This window comes from Magnolia sinica, chromosome 1, assembly GCF_029962835.1.
Source record: "Magnolia sinica isolate HGM2019 chromosome 1, MsV1, whole genome shotgun sequence".
Lineage (NCBI taxonomy): Eukaryota > Viridiplantae > Streptophyta > Magnoliopsida > Magnoliales > Magnoliaceae > Magnolia > Magnolia sinica.
The window spans coordinates 111046835-111064478 of record NC_080573.1 but is presented as its reverse complement, the minus strand read 5'-3'; the positions used below and the strand labels follow the sequence as shown (position 1 = coordinate 111064478).

The window sequence follows — 17644 nt, the reverse complement described above, 5'->3', positions numbered from 1 at the left end:
CTAGATGAGCCCAGAAATATCACACCACATAAACAGTGATGATTGAACAACCACAGTAAAAAACTTCTTGAAGACCATACAAGGTTTATTTGTGATCCAACCCGTTGATAAGGTCACAAAGACCTGGATGAAAGGACCACACAATATCAGCTTCATCCAAACCTTGTGGGGCCCCTGAGAAGTTTTTAATGATCAATCACCATTGTTCCTGCGGTGTGGTCCATCTGATATTTGGATCCTCTGCATTTTTGTCCTTGTGAACGCCCTCTCTCGCCTGGATTGCGGGGTCACAACCCTCTCTTGTTTCTTTTTTGTTAGACTCTCTTCTGTTTAGGTAATAATTATCAGGTTCGGATTACATCTGGAGTTCGCTCTAATGCACATACCTGTTTGTGGAATTTTCACTTGCTAAAATACGGCTTCATAATCTATTGTCGATTAGAACATGTAAAATCACTTAGAAGATGAGAAATTACAAAATTTATTGGTCTCGAGTAACTCGTGCAGTTGTTATGTGAGTTGGTTGTTATGTACCGTAAATTTTAGATAAAGACCTCTGTTAGTCTTTACTCTACACGGCTTTACCAGTTTTAAAAGACTCAGGGGAAACTTCCAATGCTCTACTATATTAAGTCACATTGCGTTCAGCTCCAGAACGCTGGGTGAGCGAAATGAAAAAAAAAATTAAAAAAAGAGTAGAAGAATATACTGTGTTAAGCCCTACAACGTTGGGTTATAGGACCATGGGCGGGCAAAATAAAGAAAAGTATAAAAGCAGTAGAAGAGTATATTGAAGATATGTATGTGTAGAAAGCATTAATGTTTTTGAAATGTGCAGAGTAGAATACTGTTTGATTCGAAATGCGACAAGGAAAATGAGAAATCAAATACTCTTTTTTATTAAGAGTCAGATGTCCTGAATATCAACCATACTTATTTACTTCAGTATCTTTTTTGGCTTTAGATGACTCATACTTTAGTTAGACAAAGTGACCTTGCAGAAAAAACTTTTTTAAGATGGTAGAGGATCGGGTAAGTTTAGACACAAAGCTTTAAGTAAGCAACGATGCACTGTGGCTACAATAAAGCTCAAAAATCGGCTCCCAAGTAGCTCTTTAGTAGAGATTAAACATTTCCAAATGCCTCTACCTTCTCTTGCACTCTATCCTCCAGCCTGTTTGTAGCTGTTACCCTTAAATATGTTGAAAGAGCCTAATAACGGCCATTTATGGGGCGTTTTTAGGTATTCTCTTTTTTCATTTATATATATTTTGCAGGGTTTTCACAAAAGCTACTAGAAATTTGAGTCTTTTACTAATGTGTTGTTTTGTGAAAGGTCCTTTTTTTTCCTTAACTATTCAAATTCGTAGCTCGTTGTTGTGTTTCAGAGCCGCAATACTTCTTCTTTGCCCTGTTATCTGCCTGCTCTAGCAACAGTTGTTCTGATCCGGTGGTTGTTTCCAAAATATCTCAGGGATCCCTCAACTGGATTTTTGTGTGACATAGATGCCGTTAGAGTCAAGGAGATGTGGTTTGATTGGTTAGTAGCTTATTCGTACCTTGGGTAAATGACCGAGATCAAACCAAGCAGGATATGGTTCTGTCGATCCATGCCATTAAACGTTTCCAGGTCATTTTGATATCCTCCCTGGGCTTTTTTTTAGCCTTTTAGATTTTTTATGATCCGCCTTAGAGCAACTTTATCAAGATGTTATATGTTTAACCGTCCCAGAGCTTCGACAATTGTGCATGGAAATAGATAGATGGGTCACCCGATCGACTGATCTGGATCGTTAGTTACCTTTGAAACCCATCATAGGCCGCACCTTGTCAAATTAGTATGACTGTATTTACAAGTGTTGACCGTGTTGTACTTTTGATCAAAGCTGTTACTGAAATCGAGGGTTGTTTTGATTTCGTCGACGTGCCTATACCCTAAATTTATCTCTTAAAACGGATGGAGGGCATAGATATGAGATACATGCATCATGGTGTGACCCATAGCCAGGGATCTATTGACCTCGGTGGTTCCTCTAATCATTAATGCGCGCGCGCGCACACAAATGATTGGATGGTTAAAATGAAAAGTATCAAATGGTTCCGTTTTAGCAAAGAAGGGTCTATAGATCTAGGGTTGGGATGTTCAATTAATTTGATGCTGCGAACATGATCTAGAAATATTGATTTCCACAATTTGATGGGTTTAGGTTGAGTTCACATATGCCACGGGTATAGTTTCTAGGTGCCTGCTTACCAAGCGTCATAGGCAGCCAGAGTATCAAATGACTCCACAAACTAACATTCCCACATTATTTGTATTATTTGGGTTTTTAGTCCAAATGGCTCGTTTGTAGCCCCGAAATTACTTTTTCTGTTTTTTTAAATGATGAAAATGCCCCTCTATCATAGTTGTCTCTCGTATGACATGCTCTCCGTCTTAAAAAATGAAAGGTCCATTTAAAAAGGGACGTGGAATCTCACCAAAAACTAAAATTTGGCCCATCCCTTGGCCGATCTAATTCATTCATTTTATTCGGACAGCCGTGAACCTACAGAAGAAATTTTTCAACTTTTTGTTTGAAGATGTATGTGGCCCAATACTACATTAACTCTGTGCGTTAATTATGAACTCTTTCCTTTGGTGTAGTCCATTTGTGATGAGATTTATCCTTAAACTTGTGATGAGATTTGTCCTTAAACTTGGACTAATGACATAAAATTAAAATCTCTTACATGTGGAAGGGATGGATTTGCTTCAAAATAACCCAACGAGCCCCACATTATATGTGGACGTGTTTAAAACATGAGGCCCTTTCCACATGAGGGTCATTTGGCCATTTCTTCATCTTTATTTTTATTTTTTTTTTACGGAAGGGAAGAGGGTGTGAAATGAAGGATTATGTTTTTTCGTTTCATTCCTTCTTCCTTCTTCTTTCATTCTTTGAATGGTGGGAGTTTGTGAAAGAGAGGAGGGTGTGGATGAATGATATAATAGATAAATTTTTATAATGGAAGGATGTTGTAATGGATGATGTGATAAATGTTAGAATGAAAGAATGTTTTAATGGTTTACTGTTGTAATTATTAAATTTATATAATGAAAGAATATTGAGATGGAAGTATATTGTAGTGGATGATTGTTGTATGGTGGATCATTGACATTTATTGTGGATAATAGTCGATCGTTGATCTTAATAGGGGATCGCTGATATTATATGCGGTCCACAGTGAACATCAACGGAAATTAGCAGAGAACCGCTTCATTTTATTGTGTATCGCGTATATGGGCGGTCCTCTATTAATACTGGCGATCCACTGTGAAATGAAAGAATGTTAACATGAAGGAATGTTGAAATGGATGAATGTTGCAAGGGAAGAGTGTTGTAATAAAAGTATGTGTAATTGAAGAATATTAACATGGGACCGTGGATATTAACTTGAATTGTGGATATTAACATAGGACCATTGATATTCACTGTGGATCGTTAATATTTATAGAGGATCACTAATATTATCTGTGGTCCAAGGTGAATATTAGCGGCCCTCTATTAATATCTACAATCCATAGTTAATATTGACGGTCTTATGTTAATATCTACGATCCATAGTTAATATCAGCACCCCTCTGCTTATGTCGGCGATACACAATGAATATCATCGGTCCTCTAATCATATTTGCAATACACAATGAATATTAGCGGTCATTTATTAATATCCGCGATGCAAAGTGTAATCTATATACATTGCAATATGATAAATGAAAACATTAATCCGTATACTTTCCAATATGATAATATCTGACTTGATCAACGTTACTTTTTAAAAAATGGTCATAAGTGAGCATTGCACTATGCATTTACACAAAAAATAAAAAAGGATACATCCCTACTCTGAGCTCCGTGTCATCTTACAACAACCATACATACATTTTCCGATTAAATTCATAAACCCATAAACAAAAAGTGAATGCAATAGATATACATCACTACTTTTTGGCTTCCTCTTTCGGAATGAGAATATATGTGCGGTTGGCGTCTTACAGGAGGTCTTGAATATATAAATTTTATATAATATCCTCATCTTCAACCTCAACCGGTTCAGATCTCTGTCTTCTAATCTTTCTAAATTTTTTAAGACAGTCAAAAGACAATGTCTTTCTAAAATAGGAGACTTCGTCGTGCATATTAACTTACAAGTTAATATGATTCATGATATGACCAGTAAATAATAACGAATCAGACCAAAAAATATTTTATAAGAATCTTACCGGGTTAAATACAATCTCCCAGTTGTTACATAAAAAAATTGATATATTTTATCACGAAGGCCCCGCATTCATTTCCACCAGTCTGTTTTGGGATCCCGCTTACTATTTTAAAAAGACATCCGACTTCCCAATGTTTATTGTCCTCGTTACATAGATGGAACAACCATCTCAATACTTCTATGAAGCCAATTATAAACTCATCATACTTCATCCCCCATTTAGTATGGATGTTATCGAGTAATAGAACAAATATTCTTTTTAGCCGCATAATAATCAAAATTTAGTGTTGATTTTGGATATTGTGTGAAAAGTATACCTACAAAACACATAAATAGTATTATGAGTATATCTAAACCAAACACAACTTATAACTTTAAGTCAATTAAGACAAATAGAAGTACAATGACAAACTTACACAATTAAAATTTCACATATCCTTTTTGAAAAAGTTGTATAATAATAATAATTGAAACCTAAGGATTAGTGTCCTTTAAGATATCATCTGTAGCTCTATAAAGATGTAGTTTGTCATCATATTCTTATACTAGCTCAACACTATCCTTATAAAGTTGTTGTTATGAATGAATCAAAATATTATAAGTTAGATTAGTTTCAATATAAGTTAAACATGCATATCAGTAAATGGACATTATCCAGAACAATCTTATTACAAACATGCATTCCTGATAATGCACGTTAGGATATTATAGACGTCGACCGATAAAATTTTAATTTTTTTTTTTTTAAAAAAAGGTCGATTCCCTATGCAAGTTCTGAATTATCAGTAAACAAATATAATATAAAATGAAGCATATAAAAGACTTTCGTTTCAAAATTTTACCTTGTTATCAACCCATGCATTCTCTCATAGATATTTTGACTAAACATGAGCATCGTTAATATAAGCCGCCTTAACAATTTCATATTCCTCGGGACTAAGCCTTCTTATCGGGTCCATAAATACAAACTTGTGGTGGGCACTTGCTGACATGGGACGTGCATCTTATATGAGCATCACATATATTAGTTATATCGTAATTAACAAGACTTAAATATGATAACAATTGAAAATTTAAATACCTTCAACGACTCCATCTCGCCCCCCGCTTTCCTCCACTGACCCTCTCATTCCACTATCTAAGTTTGATAGTGGCTCTTTCTCTTCATTCTTATTCTTCCTCTCACCCACCTCCATCTTCTTCATAGTCATCCTCTCCTTCACCACCCCTCTCTTCTGGACCACTTTATTTCGTACCAGAGCGATGGTATTTTCCTCATCCACTGTGGAGATGAGTTCGCCACTAATTTGCAGCAATATGTATGTAATGTCAAAAGCATTGAAATGTAATATGAACAAACCAAGTTTGAGGTGATATTTTAATTTACTTGTGCATTTGTAAAAATAAAAATAAATAAATAAATAAATTGGTAGAGCCCTATATTTTCCCACTTTAGTTGACTTTCAATCCAGAAATCGTACAATTTTGATTGGGCTACGGCTGATGGCCGGCAGAGACTAAGGACAACATAAAGACAAAACAAATAAACACAAAAAACTTATTTCTACTTACCATAGCTTCCACTTCGGAGATTGTGGACAGAAAACATCAAAGAAAACCTTTTTTTTTCGTCGGAGAGTGGTCTGAACTTCGCTGAAGCTTAACCAGAGTTTTCTATCATTGCCCAGAGAATGCGGACTTCGACTATACAACTATCAACATTCGTAGAAGCTTCAGCTTCGTGTGGTCCTATGAAGTGAAAAAAAAAAAAAAAAACGACTAAATGACTCTCATGCAAAAAGAACCCCAACCTATCCATGTATATTGTGGGGTTCACTAGGTTGTCTTGAAATAAATCCATACTTTTCACATGTAAGGGGTTTTAATTTCATGTCATTAGACCAAATTTGAAGATAAATCTCATCAAAGATGAACCACACCAAATGAAAGAGTTTAAAATTAACACAGAGTTAGTGTAGTATTGGGCTACAATCATCTTCAAACGAAAATTTAAAAATTTCTTCCGTGGGTTCACAATTGTTTGGTTAAAATGAACGGATCATATTAGCTAAGAAATGAACTGAATTTTAATTTTTCGTGGGGCTTATGTCCATTTTAAAAATGTACAATTGTGACTGAGAGATATTTTCATCCTCCAAAAAAATAAAAATATGATTTTAAGATTAAAAAATCTTAAGTTAATTCATATGAGTTCCCGCCACGACCACGTGTACACACACACACACACACACACACACACACGTAAATTGGTAATGACACTAAGAGTAAGGAGTAAACTTCGTGGGGTCCACCATGATTTACATATTTTATCCACCCCATCCATCCATTTTAACAGATAATTTGAGGGCTTTAGCCCATAAACGAAGTATATCCAAATCTCAAGTGGACCTCACCACGGAACAGTGTGAATTGAAATTCTACCGTCGAAAATTTATCAGGGGCCACGGAAGTTTTGAATCAATCTATTATTTGTGTTTTCCCTTCACCCATGTCTATGTGATCTTATGAATAGGTTAGATGACAAATAAACATCACTGTGGGCCCTACCAAGGTTTCAACGGTGGAAGTCATTATTCCCACTGTTTCCAGTAGTGTGGTCCACTTGAGCTTTGGGCATGCTTTAATTTTCCACTCAACCACTAAAATGAGCTGGAAAAACGGATGAACTACATGGATAACCCACACACATTCACAGTAGGCCCAACTGAGTTTACTCCTACAATAAAAGCATACAATCGCTGTGTGGGCCCCACCATGATGTGTCTCAACATCAACATTATTGATTTGATGGGTCCCCTTTAGCTTATGGGATATCCCAAAAATCAGCTATATACAGAACTCAGGTGGGCCATACCATCTAATCATTTCCATACATGGTGGGACCCACACAGCTCGACCTGATGGGAAGTTCCCACGAGGTCGACCTCATAGTACCATTTCCATATATATATATATATATATATATATATATATATATAGAGAGAGAGAGAGAGAGAGAGAGAGAGAGAGAGAGAGAGAGTGTGTAATGCTCACACACAACTAGTTGCACAATTTAAATTGGTCCAACTATATGTGTATTAAATATTACAAATTTCTATTTTAATTCAATGAAATGCATCACGTTAGGATGTGTGACCTCAAGTCTTATATAAGTGTGATGGAAATTGTGTGTTAAAGATCAAATTCGTTCATCAAATAGAGTCCATTAATTAAATTTTATCTACTAAAAATTAGTAAATGATTCTCGTATCTGTAGTCATACATGTAAGTTAAATATGAACTATTGTAATGGATTTCTAATGGCCTAAATGTTTTTACAAAAATATCATATTATTTATCGCAAAAATAAAAATAAAAAATTGTATTCACTTGCTTACAATAGACCTTACCTAATTAACATATCAGATTTTTTTACATATGTGGCACTTCATCCAAATACATCACATGTGTACAATTTTTTAATCATCCCATTTTCTTTGGAAAAAGTTATTTTCCTCTCTTCTCTCTCTATTAAATGTTTATCTCTTGTTTAATGTTCTCTCTCCCTACTGCAAGAATGGAAATTAATAGACTCTTCAACTTAGAGAGGGCTTTGTGAGGCACACCATGATGTATGGGTTTTATCTACACTAAGCATCCATTTTGTTCGATCATTTTAGAGCATGAACCTAAAATTGAGGCAGATCCAAGGCTTAAGTAGATTGCACAATTGGGATTAAGTGTCCAACGTTAAAAACTTCTCGAGAGTTAGAAGTTCTTGATCAAGTTGATATTTGTGTTTTCCCTTCTTTTGTGACCTTATGAACTGGTAAGATGGCAAATAAACATCATGGTCAACCCTAGGAAGATTTTAACAGTAGGGTCATTGTCACGGCTGCTTTTCTTGGTGCGGTCCAATTGAGTTTTGGATTGACTGGTCTTTTGGCTCATACACTAAAATAATTGAGAAAATGGATGAACAATGTGGACATAACACATGCATCACGGTTGGCTCACATGCCACATCAACACAACACCAGCCTGGGTTACTGTGTCGCTGCTCAATCCTGGCCAGTTTGTAACCTGGGTCACACTGGAGCGGGTGTTTCACTGACCGTGGGACCAAGTTCATGTATGTGTTATATATTCAGGACGTCAATTAGTATTTCCAGATCAATTTAGGACATAATTCCAAAAATAAAGTAGATCCAAATCTCAAGTGGACCACATCACAGGAAATATGGGTGATTAACCATTAAAAACTTCATAGGGGCTACAATAGTTTTGGATCAAGCAGATATTTGTGTTTTCCCTTTATTTATCTTGTATCTCTGACCTTTTCAACAAGTTGGATGGTAAAAAATCACTACGATGGTCATTGTGAAGTTTTTTTTATGGCAGGCTCTCAATGTCTATTATTTCTTGTGGTGTGGTCCACATGAGATTCACATCTGTTTCATTTTTCAGACCATACGCTAAGATGATGGGTAAAAACTGATGAATGGTGTGGAAGTACAACTCATACATGAAGGTGGGCTCTAGAGTCTGGAAAGCATTTGTAATCAGGGTAACACGGATCCAGTCCCAACCTTCTCGGTAAGGTCCCACATTTAAGAAAAATAACCGTCAAAGCAATGCACACCCTATATTTTGTACTGGGTCCATCGTGGTGTTTATCGTTAGATCCACTCCGATCATTGGGTGTGTAAATCTATATAAGGGCTCAGAGTAAAAAAATCAGACTGATATGTGATTCAAGTGGGCCATACGAATGGAAACAATTGAGAGAGACGTCCACCCTTGATTGTTACCGGTCTCAAAGTGATGAGCATGTAAAATCCATTCCATCCATTATATGCCACACCAAATTCTAGGCCTAATGCCTAAAATGCAGGGCCATACATTATTCGAGTGGACCATGCCAAAGGAAACAGTTTTGAAGGTTAGCTTCCCTGCACATTATTTTCAATGGTGTGGTCTACTTGAACCATATATGGATATGATTTTCATGCCGTGGATGTAACATGGGGTAATTTATCTAATGGATGGGGTGGATTTTACATTAACATTATGGTGGGGCCATCTCAAGCCAGCAACTCTTCTCCCTCTTTAATTAACTTTTCCATACGCATCATTTATTAACGTTAATCAGCATTTAATTCCGACAGCTAGTTGAACGGTCCAACTAGTTGTGTGTGAGCATATATATATATATATATATATATATATATATATATATATATATATATATATATATATATATCTATATATATATCTCGATCAAAAACTCACGGTATTTCTATGGAAATGATTAGAGCCGTCTGTATCCTAGTACGATAGGGTCCTGTCAGGGGCTCCGTTCATTTGACAGATCATTTTAGCGCAGGAGCCCAAAACGGAGGCAGATCGAACGCTCCAGTGGACCACACCACCGGAAGCAGGGGTGACAATGATCCGCACCGTTGAAACCTTCCTAGGGCCCACTGTGATGTTTATTTGCCATCCAACCTGACCTTGTTTTGGAAAAACATAAATTTCAGCTTGATCCAAAACTTCTGTGGTCCTCGAGAGGTTTTCAGCGGTAGCCGTTGAATTCCCACTGTTTCCTGTGGTGTGGTACACTAGAGTCTTCTATATGCTTCTTTTTTAGTATCATATTCTAAAATGATCTTTGAAAATGAATGGACGGCTAGGATAAAATACATATATCTCGGTGGGCACCACAGAGACCCCGACAGGACCGTCCGTCTCTAGCTATGTACTGGTGGGGGTAGTGCCCAATCCGCGTCCCATCCTGTCGGGCCTAATACTGACAGCCCACATGAAAATTCACCTAAAATGGAAGATCATAGCTTTCCGAAAGTGGCCTTCAAACGGACGGTTAAGAGAAAATATGATTAATGGTTGACATTCATTGGAAAGGTCGGGGAGTGATCGCTGAGATTGTGCACACGCGGATACAACACTCGAGCCCCGTCGGGCCCACTGTCATACGTGTGACATCCACGCCGTCCAGAAGGTGCGTCCTTGGTGTTTAGTCCATGGGATCAGCGCCATACACAACTCAAGTGGACCACACCACAAGGAACAGATGTGGTTGGTGTGTGGATCAGGCATGGTGTTTATATTCATCCAATCCATTCGCCCGGTGCGTCTCACCTAGAAGAAGGGAAGCAACAAAAAGCAGCCAGCCCACGTCGCATGGACTTAGGGTTTCAGGCGTGATTTTACATTACTCCGCGTGATTTGGACCACCTGAATTTTGGAACCGAATGATCTTTTTTGTCTGTACGGTGAAAATGAGAAGACTCATCAGATCGACGGAGTGGATTTTGAATTTAGAGCAACGTGGGCCTCGTAGAGCTAGGGTATTGTAGTCACTACCTACAATGTTGAAGACCACTCCGGTCCTGTGAGAAAGATAGAGCTGGGCAGAGCGGGGCGCGATCCCACTCGATCCGGCCAACTCTGACTTGTCAGACTCGTTCAGATCCGACTCACCCAAACCGAATGAGTGAGTCGGTCCAAGCCCAATCCGAAGTCAAATTGAGCTGAGTTCGAGTTACCCGGTAAGTCGACCCGACTCTCTAACCTAACCTGCCACACCCTACCCCAACCCGATTCCAAACTCTTTCTCTTCGTCCCTCATCCTCCTCTTCCAAGCCCAACAACCACCCACCACCTTCATCCTCACCCTCCTCCTCCCTCTCCTCTCCACTCCCTCCCTCATCCTTCTCCTCTTCCAAGCCCGGCAACCACCCATCACCATTACCCCCCTCCTCCTCCTCCACTCTCTCCTCTCTACTCCCTCCCTCATCCTCCTCCTCTTCCAAGCCCGACAACCACCCACCACCATCCACCTCCTCCTCATCTCCACTCCCTCCCTCCCTCCCTCATCTTCCTCCTCTTCCTCTTCCAAGCTCGGCAACCACCCACCACCATCACCCTCCTCCTCCTCCTCTCTCTCATCTTCACTCCCTCCCTTCCTCATCTCTCAATCCGACTCGATGCTTCTGACTGGATCGGACTCGGTCCGGATCAATCCAGGCCAGACCAAACTTGAATCTAGTCAGGCATGCTGGACTCGATCTCGAGTCGGATCAAGTCGAGTCATCCCTAACTCGGTCCAACTCGACTCGATGCCCAACTCACCGGACGAATCAACTCGACTAACTCGACTTGTTCGACTCATTTGGACCCGACTTGATCCGAACCGAATGGGTGAGTTAGTCCAAACTGAGTAAGTTTCGCCCTATCTGAACTCAAACCAAGTTGAGTTTGAGTTACCCAATAACTCGACCCGAAACTCAATCTGATCAAACTCGACTCGATTCGAGACCGACTCAACTTGGATTCGGGTATATATATAATTATAAAAAATAAAAATAAAATAAAAATAAAAAACCTTTAATTTTGAGTATTTCTAACCCTATACTCAACCCCACCCCGACCCGATCCCAAACTCTCTTCTTTCCTCATCCTCCTCTTCCAAGCCCGTCAACCACCCACCACCATCACCTCTCTCTCTCTCTCTCTCTCTCTCTCTCTCTCTCTCCATATATATATACCAACTCAAATCGACTCAATACTTTTTACCAGGTCGGATTCAGTCCGGATTAGTCCACCCGGATTTGGATTGATTCTGGCATGCTGGACTTGGTACCGAGTCGAGTCGAGTACGGGTCAGGCCTATTTCAAAACCGGATCTAGTCGGGTCAGCCCTAACTCGGTCCAGCAGTGTAGAGAGATTCAACACTAGGTGGACCGTAAAAGCCAACGGTCCGCCTTGGCAGTTGTACGGGAGAGGGGGTATTTTATGCATTGGAAGAACGAGGAGTTATATGATCCTCGACTGAGGATAGTGTTGAGTTGAGTTTGGACAAGTGGGGCTCACGGATCGACGATCCAGACTATTGGTATGATGGGCTAAACCGTAGATGGGGCAACCCCCCAAAAAGAACCCAAGATCGGAAGCTCGTAGCCATCCAATATTTACTCTTTTTTTCTGGTCAAATACGGACCTTTGCTTTGCTGTATACTCTTCCTGCAATCATCATGATCTTCTTCCTAACCGTCCATTTTAAGGCCACTAATACAAGGGTTAGGATTTTAATATCCGAATGACTTTTTGGAATCCCCACCAACAGAGCTCCTTCCGTCCAATAGTTCACATAACCAATCTAACGGTCCCAATCTGTCCAAACTCAAGGCCCAAAGATAGGGATGAAAAGTGGGCATCGCACCCTTTATTGATGGTAGTATAAACCTTTTGATATCATATTTGAGAGCCAGGAAGGGTTTGAATTCATGTGAAACCGAAGTGGCCCGCCTTTGGACCATTGGAGGGATCCACCCTGTCGAGATAATCAAGACCACTCAAATAAGGGCCTAGAAAAGCCACAATAATACCATTTTTACCTTGTCATCTTTTTTCGTATTTGTATGGTTACGATTATCCAATCATGCTTGGCCTGAGAGAGAGAGAGAGAGAGAGAGAGAGAGAGAGATCCATTCAGGTGAAAACGCTAGCCAAGAAGATTAGAATCATTGAACATGACCTATCCACAATATGGTCACAAGATATGATAAACCCCACCTGTATGGTTGCTGCGCCGAGCGAAAAACCCCATCCCTTGCAAGCCCATAGTCACATATCTCATCATAGAGAGAGTGGTATGAGATTATGTGTGAAAGCCATGCATGTGTGACTGTTCCACAAAAAATGCAGAAACAAAGGCAAACACTACAGAAGAAATAAAACATTCTTTCAACTGAAACACAACCAAGTGCATGAGAGCATTTACATGGGTTAAAGAGGCAGAAAACATCTCAAAATTCTACTCACATTAGCTGAGCCGCGACGATTGTTTCTTCATAGATGAACTGCGTCCTCTAAATCCAACAATGTTGAGCTTTGATGGGGTAGACTTCACAGCATTTGATTTTCTACTTTCTGTTCGCTTCTTCCCATTCATAGATTCTTTCCTTGAGCTACTTGCCGAAGACTTCAATGGCTTTGAAACTGTGACTGCTTTCCTTGTTCTGGACGGTGCGGATGCTTTCCCCGTCTTGGTTACTACTGAAGTTTTACGGGCTGATGTTTGAACTGCCTTCCCGCTGGATTTGGATGACTTTGTCGGCACACTTTTACCCTTGGTTTTCTGATTTGAAACTTTCACTAGATTTGGTTTCTTTCCCTTGTGATCATTCATTCGAGTCTTGGCCACTTCCCATCTGACATTATCTGCCGTCAGCAATTCCAGGCTTTCGTTCTTCCTCATGGCCTCCTCGATTCGGGTGGCCAAAGCCAGATCTTTCTTGGCAACGAGGCTTGTCACTTTGCCTGTGACGGGGAGTTGTTAGTCTTCAGAGAGAATGGCTAACAAGTCGCTAACATGTTCATGGCAATTGCAAACAGCTTGATAGTACGGACACTTTGATTGGAGATGATAACTCCATAACAAGAGTTCACAAGTTACTATTTCAAATGGAAAGAAAACGGCAATAGCAATCTATTAGAACGAGCCTCTCCTGTATGTTATAATGGTTATGAAGGATGTAGTGTTCCGTCTGCTGCAGTGGGCAAGGATCAACTGCACATTCAAAATGGAAGCCCCACCATTCCCCAATATGATGCGTATGTGAAATACAATCGGTTCATTAGTTGATAAAGCTCATATTCAACAACAACATAAGCATCATCATCATCATCTAAGCCTTATCCCAGCTAATTGGGGTTGACTACATGAATTTTTTTCCACCATTCCACTCAATCAAGGGCCATAAATCCAGTTAGAGCATAGGTCAATATTGTTTGGATTGATGTTGGAAGTTATGGCACAAGTTTGAAGCCAGCTGCCGACTAGATGCAACCCTCTATCTGGCTTGGGACCAGCAATGAGCCAATGAGAGCACAAAACTCCCACAGGTGCAATGTAATAGATTATTACACAGGTTGATTACAATCAAGTGCAAAAACCTCATATTCAACGTACATAACAAAAATTATCTTGATCCTAAACTGGGCTAGGTCACAGTACCACATCACAGAATATAAAATCGCACCTACAAACTCTAGATTCGTGTGGTTTGTCTTGTATTGTTTCTTGGATGAGGCTGAATTTTGGGGTGCCACTCCACTTAATCTTAGTTTGGCTCATCTGATGAATAGATAGGATGCCATATAAACAACACGATGGGACCCCCAAAAAGCCTTTTATGGTGGGCACCCCCCATCCACACAGTTCCCTACAATGTGACCCATCTGAGTTTTGAATCTGCCTAATTATTGGACTTGGGTTCTAGCATGAGGTGTCACAACTGATGGACAGAGTCGATGTCACGAAAGCATCACGGTGGGCCCACAGAGTTCAAGCACTTCACACTGCTCCTGTAACAGGTGGTGTACAGTTTCATTGGAGACCAAAGGCCATTCTCTCTTTTTGCCAAAATTTCAGGGAACGCCATTTCTAAGTGAGGGCGAGGAAAAGAAAATAAGGCAATTTCAGGAAATGGGGAGGAAACAGAAATTAACAAAAAACAAACTTGAAAAAGCATGTTTCTGCAGAAACAACGTTTCCTCAATTCAATTTGTGTTTCAACAAATCCAAACAGGCACTTATAGGAAACGAAATTTATTGAGAAGGAAAGAGAGCTGCAACATCAAGCAAAAGAGGGATGATGAGGGTTCATCCACCTATAGAACTCAAAATACAACTGCGAAACCCTTATCAAAGCCTATCCCTTTTAATTAGAGCTGTACGCGAGTCGAGTTAGCTCGGTCAGCTCGCTCGACTCGACTCGGAAAAGCTCGACTCACCTTGGCTCAAAATTGGATTCGGACCGAGTCAAGCTGGTTTTTGGAGCTCCAAAAAATTTCGAGCCGAGTTCGAGCTCGACTCGACTCGGATCGAACCTCAACTCGAATCAACTCGAATCGAATCAGCTCAGTGACTCGGTTATTTTGATATTGATGCTGCTCGTCGAGTGTTTGATGAAATGACTCAACGAAGTGTTGTTTCAGGGTGCATACATTCTACATGGGGTCAGCTGGTGGCGAGGAAGGAATGGATACAAAACAAATCACTAAAAAAAAACGTTACATTATAAAATTGCCCTCATATCTTGATTTTGATTTTGCTCACTGAGTGTTTGATAAAATACTTGTAAAGAGTTGTTACTGTTTTGCATTTAGTGAGAAATTGAAGATGCATTCTGTGTTTGAGAAAATGTCGCATAGGCTTGAACTTGACTCGAACTAGCCCGAGCTGCTGACCAAACCGAGCCAAGCTAGCCAGATAGGTTCAAGGACCAAACCGAACCGAGTTCGAGCTGGGGTTAGCCACTGGCCGAGCCGAGCTGTGCCAAGCTCGACTCGTGTACAGCTCTACTTTTAATATCCGTAACCCTTTTAACATCCGTAAAAGCCTTCAAAAAAGCAACCACACGATCAGGCTTATTTTGGCCATGTGGACGACATCATTTAAGGATTCTGCTACATTGTTAAAGTGCCTATGGATCCATTCTTTCCAAAATATCCACAACACAATAGCAATTGACAATCTCCACAGGATCCCCCCAAATTTCCAGACCCCACAATTCCATGACTCGAAGAACTCAGAAATGAACTTTGGCATCAACCATTCCATACCATAAAAGTTTGATAAAGCTCCGCTACACATCCATGTGAACCGACAATAGGTAAAAAAGATAATTCACCTATCTGTCATTCCAATAACACCTGTTAAGATCATCTAATAAGTGTGATTCGGCCTGTTCATGATCCTCAATGGTTCCATAATTTTTTGGTTTGGACTGGCTTGCATGAATGCTTCACAAATGTTGGATGAATTGTGTAGACATCCCATCCTAGGTAGGTTGCCTCGATAACATCAAATTGGAATAAGGGACTATTTTAGGGAGTTCTATCCTTATTTCTTAAATTCTACAAAATTGATGGCATGGAAATCATTTTAGGCACCTTAGCCCCAAAAATCCAATTTATGGCAGCCCCAAACTTACAAGAACTCGACTAGATTAACATCAAAATCCACTTGCTCAAAACCACACTAAGGCCTCAAACAACACCCTAAACTAAACACAAGGTGTGTGATAATTGCCTAATTGTGCATGATTATCCTCAATTTCACATTCTTTTCTCATGCATATCTAGAGCTATACACAAGTCGAACCGAGTCGAGCTTGGCATAGCTCAGCTTGGCTCAGCCAGCAGCTAACCCCAACTCAAACTCGGCTCAGTTTGGTCGGCAGCTCGGGCCGATTCGAGCCGAGTTCGAGCCTATGCGACATTTTCTCAAACACATAGAATGCATCTTCAATTTCTCACAGAATGCAAAACATTAACAGCACTTAAAAGGTATTTCATCAAACACTCGGCGAGCAACATCAAAATCAAGATATGAGGGCAGTCTTATAATGTAAAGATTTTTTTTTGTGTGTGATGATTTATTTTGTATCCATTCCTTCTTCGCTACTAGCCGATCCCACGAAGAATGTATGCACCCGAAACAACACTTCGTTGAGTCATTCCATCAAACACTTGGCGAGCAACATCAATATCAAAATAACCGAGTCACCGACCCGATTTGATCCGAGTTGAGGTTCGATCCGAGTCGAGCTCGAGCAAGCTTAAACTCTGCTCGAAATTTTTTTCGAGCTCCAAAAACCAACTCGACTCGATCTGAATCCAATTTCGAGCCGAGGTAAGTCCAACTTTTTCAAGTTAAGTCAAGCGAGCTGACCAAGCTGACCGAGCTAACTCGTCTCTTGTACAGCTCTATGCATATCAATGATATATTGGCCCTCATTCAATGAATTTTCATTGTGCAAAAGACTGTTAGAAGTCTAAGATGATCCGAGCCACTCATGAAGTTTAAAAGCCCAAAGGAGATAAAGATCAAGTATGTTGAAGTCTTGGAGAAATCAAGTTTTGAAGATCAAAAGAATCGGTCACTTTCCATAGTGAATATTGTTAATCGAATACCTTTAATCTCATGCAACTATCTTTCTCGATCAAACAAAGCATGCTGTGAAGACTTTGGTCAACCGAGGTATGTTCCAGTCAACCGACGAACGCTGTATAGTTTTCGGTTAACCGAAGGTCCAGTTCAGTCGACCGAACGGACGCACGGATTTGCGTAAGTGCGGGTTTTTGTTTATAATCCAAGCGGAATACTATATAATCCGCATCTAAGCACAATTAGGGCATAATAATAAGGACCAAGAGAGAAAGCAAAGGCGAAATCTTCTTCTTCTTCATTGTTCTTCTACCTCTTCATCTTCTAGTTTAGGTTTTTAATGTTTTCTTCTTTGAGATTAGTTCTAATTAGCACAATGGTTGGCTAATCTCTTAGATAAG

General features: G+C 39.8%; 1 protein-coding gene across 1 annotated transcript in view; it reads right to left on the bottom strand.

Annotated features, from left to right (window-relative positions):
• Window positions 1-13014: 13014 nt before the first annotated feature.
• Window positions 13015-17644, bottom strand: part of LOC131253969 (DEAD-box ATP-dependent RNA helicase 39) — a 34083-nt gene continuing 29453 nt past the window's right edge. Inside the window, exon 9 of the mRNA XM_058255048.1 lies at window positions 13015-13609. Within this exon, the coding sequence (XP_058111031.1) occupies window positions 13113-13609 (497 nt within the window). The 3' untranslated portion in view covers window positions 13015-13112. The remainder of the gene's footprint in view (window positions 13610-17644) is intronic.